The sequence below is a fragment of the Pteropus alecto genome, unplaced genomic scaffold, assembly GCF_000325575.1.
Source record: "Pteropus alecto unplaced genomic scaffold, ASM32557v1 scaffold3, whole genome shotgun sequence".
Taxonomy (NCBI): Eukaryota; Metazoa; Chordata; class Mammalia; order Chiroptera; family Pteropodidae; genus Pteropus; species Pteropus alecto.
Genome location: NW_006442484.1, coordinates 20491238 through 20504272, shown reverse-complemented (window position 1 = coordinate 20504272; position 13035 = coordinate 20491238). Strand labels below are relative to the sequence as shown.

Below are 13035 nucleotides of genomic sequence, written 5' to 3'. Positions count from 1 at the left end.
TTGCCATGAGTGGAGTTTTCTCTGAGATGTCTACGAAGCAGTATTTGCTCATGAAATTAGATTTTGGGATATAAAATCTAATTAAGAGCTTAATAGAAATGTGGTTCCTCTTTAAATAGGGCTGTACTTTAACTATCCTACAAAATGAAAAGTAGCTCTGCTTTTAAAAGCTCTCTCCCCAATAAGTAGATAAATAAGAATTCACAGTATTCCTTCATGATAGCACAACTTTTTTTTCTGTGACCCAATAGATCATTAAATAACACAGATTTCAGAAAAATCTTTGTAACATGTCATACCATCTGCTTTCTTATTCGAAGGGTGGCAGAATATGCCTCACTAAAATTTTCCTCTATGACACAAGAATTCTTTTGAGCTATAGGCACTTGAAAAACAGCATATGCAGGGAGAGGCTGTCTCTGAATTCCCCTTATCAGTCTAAAGACAGATCTTCCAAAAGAAACTCCATTGTCCTAAATCTCCTCCCCAGGAGTTTCATCATCCAGGAAATATTGACTTCTGTCACAGAAGGAGACTATAAGTCGACACCTCACCCAGACGGTACTGTCACAAACTATCTTACCCCGTATCCATTCTTCTAAGGGTCCATCAGCCTTCCTAAAACTCATTCATTCTCTCCTAAGTGGCCTACATCTCCCTACTTTTTCCCTATTAAGATGATATATAAGCTCTCAAATCTCACTGCTTTTTTGGGTATTTATTTTTTCTTTTCCTGTGATGGTTGGGTATTTTTGGGTATTTTGGGGTATTTTTCTTTTCCTCCTGCACATATTAAAAATTAATAAATTTGTATGTCTTTTCTCCTGTTAATTTACCTGTTGTCAGTTTATTTCATAGGTCCAGCTATCAGACCTAAGAGAGTAGAGGGAAAGTCTTTCCTCCCCACTCAGAGAATATTTTTAAAGAAATAATCATTTAAATTGAAAGAAATGCAGTGTCTGCAGCAGCACAGCTTTCCCTGGTGTTTCACCAGTGCCCTTTCTGCACACGCTATATAAAGTAAGTCGTTGTCTGCAAACCAGATGTTTGCTCCTAATATGTAATTCAGTGGGCTGTTTTTCTCTTTAAGTAATCCTACCTAAAATTTTATAGTTCTTAGAGGAATCCCTGTAAAGACACAATTATGACAAATTTTTACTCCTATGAAAAAGAAAACTATATCTAGCAGATATGACAATACCGAAGACCCAAAATATTGTGATTATATCTTAGGGACATTTTTCAGCTTACAATGTGCTCTTTAGGATTGACATATCTTTCTCTTCTAGCTGAGCTTTATCAACATGATTATTAACCCATGCTATTTGCCTTTAAATAATATGAGCCATTAGTAAATATTTAATAAAAGATGCTCTCAGAAAAAATTTTAAGCTTATAGACTATCTATTCAACTGATCCACATACTGATCTTGTTATTTATTGTTATAGTACTATTTTGCTGAAAATTTATCATTATATGTCAAATGGGTTAAATCATCCTAAATATTTTTTATTTTAGAATATTATCTAAATATTGTCATTTCACAAATGTAGTATTCAAAGTAAAGTGTTATTAATCTGCTTTAGAAATCACAGAGTTGAAAATGATATTAGGAAATAATAAGCACTTTTAAAAAAGCGCAAAGGTAAGTGCTGTATTTTCACAGTTTTGACTTAAATAACTTGAAGTTTGGAAGAAATGATTCAGATCCTAAAATACTTCTAAGTATGCCTCCATTCTTGACCTTCCTTTAGTATAAGTAATCAAAGATGATATCATATGAATTATAAGATCAAGTTGCATTATAACCAGTGATGGTTTGCTTTATAATAGGTAGGTAGTATGTATGCAATAGGCCATAAAAGATGAAGACTGGAAAATGACAACCATGAGCCAAATGGCATTTCTTATCTTCTGGATGACCAGTTAGTGACTTGATATCAATATATCAGAGCAATATCTTACATAATGAAAGAACTCTAATTTTTATGTTACTATTAATATTATAAAATTTTAATATTATTTTTTCCTGTTAAGCAACTAATTTCAATGTGCATTAGAGTATTTAGTGGCTGTGTAGCTCTCTTTGACTCAGTCCTTCCTCAGATCTTCCACTGGTCAAGAAGAGAGAGAGGCACTGGCCAGGCTTGGGTATCTGCTAAGAAGTAGGGCAAAAGTTGGGTAGGAGAAGGTGAAGAGGAACAGACAATCAGATAAAACAGCAAAATAATGGGAGGCACTGGATCTAGAGGAAAACTGAACATATGCAGAGGAGATTTAGTACAAAAAGTAAAGCAGCAGAAAGGGAAGTAAGAGGACCAACAGCCCACCAGAATGGTGTTAGGTAGATAGATACACATGAGCAATGGGGGAATGAAGGCCCAATCCAGAGACTTCCCTTAGGACCTCTCTGAAACACTTGTTTTATAGTTAAACATTACCTTTACATCCTGGAACACAAAGAAGTAAAAACTTCAGAAATAGCTGCTGATTTGGTCCGGTCCCAAGTGCTCGTGCAGTTAGTATATACACTGACTTTCCTTGACTGTAGCCTCATTATACCAGCATTATAATATCATACATATGTCCGGAAGTTCATGAATCTAATGATAGCAGACTGAATTCTGGGTAACTGCACGCACAATAGACAAATGGTTATATAATAGCTAAATGTCAATCAACTGACCTCACATGCCAATCATCTAGCACTACCCCTGTAACCACCCATCAAGGGTTAATATAAGGTATACCTCCCTAATTTTGCAGGGCTACTGCCATCTCCGGCATAGCCTGTTTCTTTCTTGAAATACTTTAATAAATTTTGCTTTTCTTAAACTTTGCTGATATGCAATTCTTTACTGCATTGGTGAAAAGGACCAAGTCCCTCAATGTTCCCAGTGTGCCAGGAAGGGTAACAGTGGCATGAAGAATACTTTAAACTGGAGCATGTGAATAAACAGCAGCCAAAGAAAGAAACAGTGTCTAAACTTAAGCAGAACCCCCTGGAAATACAGCTGCTATTGACCCACCCTCAGAGGGAGGATGACTCTCTGAATTCAGTTGCCATCAATCTCCCTCTTGGGGAGCTTCCAGCCAGGAATAATAGTGCACATTGTCATTAGGACGAAAAAGCCTAATGGAACCTTCTATACTTTCCTACTGATGCTCTAAAACTATTCCCTTTTGTTAAGCTGGTATATAAACCTATACCCTTGGCTATTCGGTAAACCACTGCTTGTAGAGTGCTTCTGCATGCAAGTAAAATAAAATTTTCCTCCTGTTAATTTGGCAATCATTAATTAATTAAGAGACCTCCAATCAAAGGGTATAAATTGGTAGAAGAAAAGTTTTCCTCCCAACAGAACCTTAACTGGAAAAGGCCAGAATAGGATTTTAAACTATGTATGTAAGAGCAAAGAAATAATGAAAAACTCTTTTGAGATCAAATATGGGGGTGGGATAGGAGGGAACAGGATTATAATCACTCACCTCAAACACCACTGACACTGATCAGCCATGATGTTGACTGGGCTACCCCAACACAAAGCAAGAAGGCTAAATACAACATAGACTAAGTAAAACAAAACAAACCAGCTACTTAGTCTTTTTCTCAGAAGAAGTCTTTTTAGTTTATACTGCTTGAAGAATTAAAATATACCTCCTTTCCAAATCATTTGTCTAATGAAAAATAGGTGGGGGGAGAGTTTAAGATTATGTAATATTCTGTTGTCACAAGGTAAAATATAAAATTGAAAGGTAATGGTAATAGAAAAGTAAGTGTTATGACAGGGAGGTACTTTCCTGGAATATAATTTCAAAGTCTTGAAAATAATCAATCAGTCTTTTAATAATTAGGATAATCATAAGGATATGAATAGGATAGCAAAGCAGCATTTTTAAAAATGCCTAGATAATAAAAATGCACAGAGGCAAGGACACTTTCTGAAGTTTAAATTCATTTAATCTAAGTCTCTGTTCTCTTTTACATTAAAGCCAGAAATGAATATTAAACATTTTTATTAACTATGGCCCTCATTTTTAAAATGCTGAAACCTACTACTGGAACATGCTCCCAAATTCAGTGATATTTATTTTCCAATGTATGTATAAAAGTTATGCAGATAAAGTTATAATGAGCTTAAGAAGTTATATAAACTTTGTATTAAGTTGTGAACTTATATTTTTAACAACTAAAATTAAGAACTTTGCAGAGTTATTTAATAGTAGTGTCGTTATTTGCAGAGTCAATGTAAACTAATTTTTTTAAAAAGGTACTATTTCCAATATGAAAGACCAGTGTTATAAAGAGTAAAGAAAGACAGAGAAGACATTCTGAGTTTCTATTAGAGCTAAATGTCTTACCTTTAGAATTCTTACATGGCTTAATTTCATTTTTTCCGAAAATATTTTCCTGACTTTCAGTTTTGGCTCCCCCTTAATAACTACTTTTCAGACTCTAATAATTAGAAAATATTTTTAAAATATTTCTACTTATTTTTAAATTATAAATGTGTAAACATATTTAATAATATAAAATTTTTTAAATAGTTAAAAATATTTTGAAAATGTTTCTAGTTTCAGCTTTATCAGTAATTGCTGGGGAAAGATAAGATATACAAAGGATTAGGGATTTATAATACAACTAAGAATGTGAACTTAATGAAAATAAACATCTCTAAATTGACCACTAATGCAATAGACATTTGAGACGGCTATCAATGTGGTCGAAAAGGTTGGGATTAAAGAGAGTAAGCATTCAGGTAATTAGAGAGTATGAAAAGTTTATAGGCAGTAAGATAAAATTAGAACAGAAGAAATAGAGAAAAGAATGGATCCTGAATTAAGATTTCTGCATTGTTGGAGTGAATCTGCTTAGTTAAGCCCAAGTGGAGAATCTTCTCAGAAATCATGTTCAGTTTGGGAAGAAATGTGCCTTCTGCTCCATTAGACCTTTTGCCCCACCCAAAGAAACCACAATTTTTATTTATAAAAATTAGTGTGATAGAGTTTAGCCAAGAACTAATCATGAAACGGCTAAATTAAATCATAAATGTTAACTCCATTCTAAATCATTAAAGAAATAAAATAAAATGATTACATGTATTTTAAAAGTAACAACTCAGGAGAGAGACTGAAATTTTTAAACAATTAAAAATTTTACTCTTGCCACTAACTTGCCATATGACCTTATTTATTGATCCTCAGTTATTTCATCAACAACACGAGAGTATTGAAAAACATGGTTGCTAAGGTTCCTTTCTGCCCTAAAATTCCAGCATTTCATTACATAAGTTTCCAAATATTAGACAACCTAGTGTGATTTTTAAAATTTTTACAGGCGATGTTGAATGATAGCTTTTGAAATCATACTTACATTTTGGCCCACTTATCTAGTTCTTCTTCCAGATATGTTTTAACCATTTTTGGTTGAAGGCCAAGAGAATGTCCTAAGAAATAAATGGCATTTTCATCCTTATTCACTAAAGATAAATCAACTGAAACAGAAGAAAATATTTAAAAAATGCTTATTAAATTAATTCATGTTCTTCCATTTGGCATTGTTAATCCAGTACAAACAATTAATATGATTAACTCCAAGAAGGATAATAAATAACTTAATTCTTCCCAAGGATAACATCAAGTTCTCTGAAAAAAAAATAATTTTTTATACTTATATTTTAAAATATAATTTACATATATAGAAGCTTTTGTCGAGATCGCTCATATTTATTTTCCTTCACCAGAAAATCTAAATTAGCAACTACTCTCAATCATAAATAGCCAAAGGCATTAAAAAAAGGAAGTATATCAGCCTATGTAGTCAGAGTGGAAGGTTACCAGAATTTAGGCAAGTACTAACCTTCTGAATTAATTGGTGGTGTAGATATGGCAATCTTTAAAGAAATCTAATTGATCACTTATACATCTAAAGTAGATATATCGAATTATTACCTTTTCTCATTCTATATATCTATATACATATAATATTAAAACATATATAGACAAAGATCATTCTCTATATCTACTTAGTCAAATAAATCAGAACTTTAGTGATTTGTCTATCTTACAACTCTCCCCTGAATGCAATGAATGAAGTTTCATCAGCAAGCTAATCGATGTGCTTAAAATATAGTCCAGAAATGCATACATTTATAATTCTGTTCTACTAAATATTCTTTTAATTCTGTGGGAAAAAATATACCCCTGGCTGATATTTCATTCGAATCATTTGGTAATATATTTGTCTTTACTTTAGGCTACCTAATTAAACCTTTCCAGGCTCTTTAAAGACCTACCATCAATTTCAACCTGATCTCTTTTATAGATACTGTGCATCTTTTTTATTGCATCTCTTAAGCCTGACCCAATAAAAGAGATGTAAATATTGTTCACACATTTAAATTGATTCATTAAGTTCTTAATGAATCAATTTAGAATCAATTCATTTAGACCTAGAGAACAAATATTGAATCAATGAATCAATTCATTTAGACCTAGAGAACAAATATTGAAGGATTTTATTTAGAATTCTGTGCTTTTAATTGGTGTATCATGGGTCAAATTTCAACTAAGCATTCAAATAAGTACATATTGAAAACTAAACATATTCTCTGGATGTATCAGCCCTATCAATGATCTAGGATAAGGAGGCAACAACCCAGATCTTTATTACCATTATCTTATTTTTTCTTTCATTGCTGATGCTTTTATAGACAAATAGGTAGTGGGTTGCTTTTATTTAGAAAGTCATTTTTTTAAAAGGTGTTCAATGTGAAAGAAAAGCAGAATTGTAAACTAAATTATCTTGTTCCATGACAGCCCAAGATATGGTTCATTATGAATTAGCTTTATTTTTCTCACACTTCTGCTTGTCAAATAAATTTCACTTAAGACTCATTCAATCACCTGTATGATATCTCCATCAGGCCCTATACCTGTAAATTTATTTTCTTTACAGGTTCATTTTCTTCTCTCTCTCCCTCCCTTCTCCCCAGCCCTCCCCTCTCCCCCTCCTCTCATTCTCGTTCTCTCTCTCTCTCTCTCTCTCTCTCTCTCTCTCTCTCTCTCTCTCTCTTTCTCTCTGCCAGCACTGCCAGAATGGAATGTTTCTTTAGAGAAAAGAGAATAAGTTAGCAATGTGAGAAGGATAGTTGGTACCTGAAGTAGGAAGCACCACATCTTACCTTCATTCATACCTACTGTACACCCACTACCCTCCCCCACTCCCCTGTCAGTAACTAATCCTGAGAAATAATAGCTATGATAGCTTGGGGTGGAGGAGGAGATACAGAACTCAAGTGACAGCAGTAAAGGACCCTTGATGGTATTGAGAGGGCCCTCAGCCAGCTGCTGTACAAAGATTATATCATGCACATAGATATTATGTTTATAATTATACGGCTCAAAGTTATTTTTCCTTTTCCCCTTCTCTCCCTTCTATTCCTTAGTCTGTTGCAAGCCAACAACTCTTTTCATATTCCATATATGAGGAGGAAGAGAAATAAGTTGAACACAGCATTCTCAAATTGTGATCAGCTTCTGGATCTTCTTCAAATATAGGATTCTTCATGTGTTCCCCAAATGTCTAGGGGTTGTTCTGCATTTGTGCCAAGGGGAGCCCCTTGGTTAGGATACCAGTTATTTTTTAGACTTTGGGGTCAACAATGACTTATGTATTCCCATTCATAATAATGTCAATTATTATTGATTGTCACATCAATCATTACTGGTAATCACCTGTTGCTTCTTTACAGGTAGAGTTCAAGTCTAGAGTCTTCCAGAATACATATAGAATGTTTGAGCTCTAGATGAGAATATATTTCTTTCTGTTTCAGTGCCAGTGGCCTGGTTGTTACACGATTCTACATCTTGTGGGTTCTGTTGGATGGCTTGTTTAATATTTTGTGTTCAAGGCCTTGGGAGAATCCCCTTTATGAATACATTCACTGCATTTATTCTTTCTTCCAAATTCAAGTCAAAAATGACATAAACCAGTCATTCTTGTTCTTTAGGGTATTTTCTGTCTGTTGACAACTTTTTAACATATAGAAGATTTGATGTTCTTCTAAAATATATATTTTTAAAATGATAGTATTCATATTTCTTTTCTTTGAAGTAAGAGATGCCAATTTGGGCATAAGCCATTATAATTTCTCAATAGTCTTTTTTGGTTTTCTCTCTTAGTTTAAAAGCCTTTTCACAAAGGACACGCAGCTTACTGCAATTTCTCCTTTTTCAAAATAAACTTCTGCTTGATTAACACATCATTTTGGTGGGTCCCAAAATCTTGGTTAAGTCATAATGCTTCAAGACTGACCAACTCTTCTTTTTCCAACCTTTTTCTTTTTTAGTGCCTTTGCTTCTTTTATTTGAGAAGATCTTCATCTTTTGTATTTGGTTTCATTTCACATTTGGTATGAAAAAATAAATGAAATGAAATGTCTCGGTTTCTTCCTCTTAACTCATACTGTCCAGACCATACTGCCATAGGACAGTGCATAAATAAATAAATGTGGCTGCATTCTCATAAAACTTTATTACAAAAAAATGTTTGCTGACTCTTGTCCTAGGGTCACTCTTTTAATTCTAGCACAGGTTGGGAATGTGGAAAGAATTTATGAATTTCCTTTATCAGTCAAGTCTCCATCTCCTATAAGTCTTCCCTGAGTTGGGAATATTTATTTCTTGTTATAGGCCCTCTGTATTAGTTTGTGAAGGCTTCTGTAACAAATTCCCACAAACTAGGTGCTTAAATAATCGAAAAATATTATCTATCATTCTAAGGGCTGGAAGTCCTATTGACAGGGTTCATTGCTTCTGAGGGCTGTGAGGAAAGGATCTGTTCTAAGTTTTTTGACCTGTAAATAGCTGTACTCATGTTCACAGACATTCTCCTTGCATGTCTCCTTGCTTGTCTCCAAATTTTCCCTTTTAATAAGTCGTATTGGATTAGGGTCTACCCTAACAACCTCATTTTAACCTGATTATGTCTATAAAGATTCTTTCCAAATAAGGGCACTCTCTGTTGTAGTAGGGTTTAGGAATTCAGCACATACATATTTTTAGGGGACACAATTCAACCTATAACACCTTCCTCAAAGGTTCATTTGACTTTAAATGGTCTAGGAACTAGAGTTTCAGCTTTCTGCAAACAGGTCTCACCTTAATTAGGTCTTAAGTCAACAGTTTTAGAGACATTTGGTTGGAGGTCTCATCTCTCGACAAAGGTTGCAGCATGATTGCTATAGAGCTCATGATTCTGGAAATTCAATTGACTGCTTTTGAGGAATATTTTAGTGCATTAAAAGTGTCTATCACTCTAGACCTTATTTTCTTACTCTTTTACTGTAGTTATATGTTCGAAGTCTAACCAGGATCCAGTTTTGTTTTTGCAAGATTAACCCAGAACAATGAAGTAATTCTATTTTTTTTTCTATTTACATAAAAGGGGAAACCAAAAAGTAACCCTGTGGCTTGACTAAAAAATAAAGGTGAGTTTCAAAGGTTTTAAAAATGACTTGTTAATTAAAGAATATTTTCTAAAATAAAATTGTTTTAAATAGGAACTCAAATGTTAATGGTTATATATATCAGGTGCCAGTTTGTATTTTTGATATGTATGTTATGGGGATATTGTATATACATAAACCAACATAAAATGGCAATGTTACTATTTGAAGTAAATCTAAATATTTCCTTTCAGCATTTCAAAAATGTTTTGATTTATTACATAAAATTATGTTTTTTTTGTTGGAATATTACTAGATATTTGTTTATTAGAATTAAACACTAGTTTGTTTACATATCTTTCTCTAATTAAAAATATATAAATATTCCTTTTTTTAAAATATAGTTTAATTTTAATTGATTTTTTTACCTCAAATTTAAGGAATCTACTTGGCTGTTAAACTTAAAAAGTCTTATGATACAATTCAATATAAAGAAATAAAGCTGAATCAAAGCTTCAGCCAATGATCTAAGGAAGAGTATTATTGCTCAAAAGTTACTTTGTAAGCAATATCCAGGGAATGGTTGCTGTGACTGACTGTTAGATTTTCATGGTGATTTTTTTGAACTATCTCTGTGGAAGTTAACCCCTACAAGAAATATGTTCGTTTATTTGTTTTGAAAGAATTTATATTTAAGAAATCTTTCTTCCATATATGTACCGAAAGATGAATCCCCCCAATCCCATTAAAAGGCCATGTAATTAGGAGGCTTAGGGCATCATTAGAGTGCTTTTCTGATTAGAAATCCTAGGCTAAAATTTCAACATGCTATAATTATTCTTTTGAGAAATACAAACTAATGTTTTTTAAAACAAGGAATTCTGTTCTTAAATTAATAAAAAGAAAGAAGAAAAGAAAGAAAAAGAAAAGACCTTCCTCAAAGATAAACATTGTTTTCGCAGATTAGTGAACATAAAATTGTTGCTGATGGTATTATAATTAGTAATGGAAAGCGTAGAGATTCCAGTTGTGTTTGTTTCATTTATAATGATTATTTGGAGTCTTTTTAATACCAAAAAATTTACAAGCAGCTAATATAAATTTTTAGAGAACAACTGTCTAATTGTAAAATTGTCCCAATAGTAATACTTGAGTTACTAATGTGATTGGATCTTGGTGGTTGTCACTGACAAAATTGAATTAATTTTGGCAATTTGGAGTACTGCTTAACTAGAATTGATGTTTATGTCTATAAATTTCTGAGACCATAGTCCTCTGAGGAACGAGGCAAAATTTTATCAATAGACAAATAATCTCCAGAAGCAAACCAACAGGATCAGAACTTGTCACTTTATTAAATGGCACATAGAGAACTGCATCTCAATACTTTTGAGGACCAGTTCTGGTTCTGGTCATTAGAATGAAAGACTAGCTTATTAACATTTTCTTTTCTTTATAAAATATTTTAAAATAAATGTTTCTTATTTTAAAGTATAGTTTAGATTTAATAAGCATTTTTTTCTTATACCACAGAAAACCATTTCTTGCTTCTCCACTTCAGAGAAGTCTAAGACACAACTTGACCTAGAGAAGTACACTCCACTTTGACACAGTGAATGTAACTAAAATGCAGAGTAGCATTTTAGACTCTGAAGAATCAATAAATGGTAACAAGTATATTGGGGAAGTAAAACAGAATTTGAAATACCACCAAACTGTCATTGAGTTTCTTTTTTTCACCACATCCAAAAAATTTCTTGTGGCTTGTTTTCAAAGACAGCCAGAAAGCCCAAACTATGTGGTGACTGTGGACTGTAAGAACTCCAAGAGAAGCCCACTATTCCTATTTCTGGTCGGAGTGAGAGAGAGAATCACTAAGGATCAGAGAGAGGAGACTAGGGAAGTTCTGTAGGATTTTTTTTTCTGTTTATTTTATTTATTTTTATTTATTTTTTTTATTATAGTAGTCACCAGTCAATCCTATCACAGTGGTGACAATTGTAACAGCAACAGCATCAAAGACACCAAAATTGATTAGGAAGGAGTCCCTTCTTTCTAATCAGAGAAAGGATGGCTCTTAAAAAATGGGGTTACTCTGACTACATTTGTTCTCTCTCTGTCCTCCGTCCTCTTGCTGCTGGGAACCAGAACCAAGCGGAGTCACAGGAAGTGTATAACAAAATGGGTAAAGTTTTAGTTTTCTAGTCAAAGAATAATGAAGGTGGACCCCTGAGATCAGAAAAGTGTTAAGCCTATTACGACGGGGGAGCTTAAGTATAAAGTTGTACATGAACTCCTAAGTTCACCCCTGTACTGAGCCTAAGTTGATCTAAACCTAAACGGTGTAACATAATGTTAAGAGCTAAAGCCAGGTCTCACATTGGTAATTAAGTAACAGACACACAGGACAGATTCAAAGAGTACTGTAGAAGCTTTAAAAATTAAATTTACATTGGAACCATCATCCACAGTAGCTGGGTAGGACCTTGTAAACTGAACTTATCTATGTACATTGCTTGCTAAACGAACCAAGGGAAAGGAGCAATATCAAAGAGTTTGAAAAGATACCATGTCTCATAATACAGTCATGTGCCACTTAACTAGGGGGATACATTTTGAGAAAAGCATCCTTAGGCAATTTTGTCCTTTTATAAACATTATAGAGTACATTTACACAAACCTAGAAAGTATAGCCCACTTCACGCCTAGGCTATATGGTATAGCCTATTATTCTGTAGGGGATTAAAACTAATTTGCCCTTTATCCTTCTGAGTTCTTGGCTGTGACACCTCCTATAATAAAAGACAGATTTACAGAAGAAAAAAAAAGTTGAACAACATCTATACCTCCTGTATCATAACCATGATCTAAGATGTAAAGGAAGACACTCTTGAAATAAATAAAAAGAGTTTAGCAGAGAAGTAAAATATTTGTAAAGAAACAAATCAAAACTTTAGAACTAAAAAATACAAGTAAGTTTTAGAAATTCCCAGGACTCAAAGCAGAATGGCAATGGCAGACAAAAAAAGGAAATGAAATTATAGACGGATTAATAGAATTTATCCAATATGTGCATCAGATTAAAAAAAACAAACAAACAAAAGATATTAAACATGGCCTCAACAATATGTAGGACGATACCAAAAGGTATAACATTTGTATTACTGGAATACTGAAGAAGGGCCTGTTTGAGATTCCCGTGGTAGAGTCCTCACAGCATCCCCAGCTTCACTTTTCCTCGCCCTATAGCTTAATAATAGATTGTCCCCAGCTACTTTTAGAGGGACATCACTTGTAAGATATTTAATCTTTTATCAAGAAATGAAATGGGACATCTCTTGCAGAGTTAATCTTTCTAGTAAACCTAGTTAAGTTTTCTTCCCTCCTTTCTTTGTAAAAAGGAGGGAAGAAATCCTGATAATTGCTCTGGCAACTCAGATCCTCTGGATATTGAGAAGGGTCATTAGCCTATTGTTAGCAGAAATAGTGTTAAGTCAGACAGGGCCCTTAGAGTCTGAAAGAGGAGGGGACTTTAGACTAAAGGTCTTTTTTACTCTTTAATAGATATATGGTTTATAATAAGTT

General features: G+C 33.4%; 1 protein-coding gene across 1 annotated transcript in view; it reads right to left on the bottom strand.

The window, feature by feature from the left end:
• KYNU (kynureninase) overlaps positions 1-13035 on the bottom strand; it is a 99971-nt gene that overhangs the window by 69617 nt on the left and 17319 nt on the right. The window contains exon 2 of the mRNA XM_006921045.1: positions 5376-5496. Coding sequence (XP_006921107.1) covers positions 5376-5496 — 121 coding nt within the window. The remainder of the gene's footprint in view (positions 1-5375; positions 5497-13035) is intronic.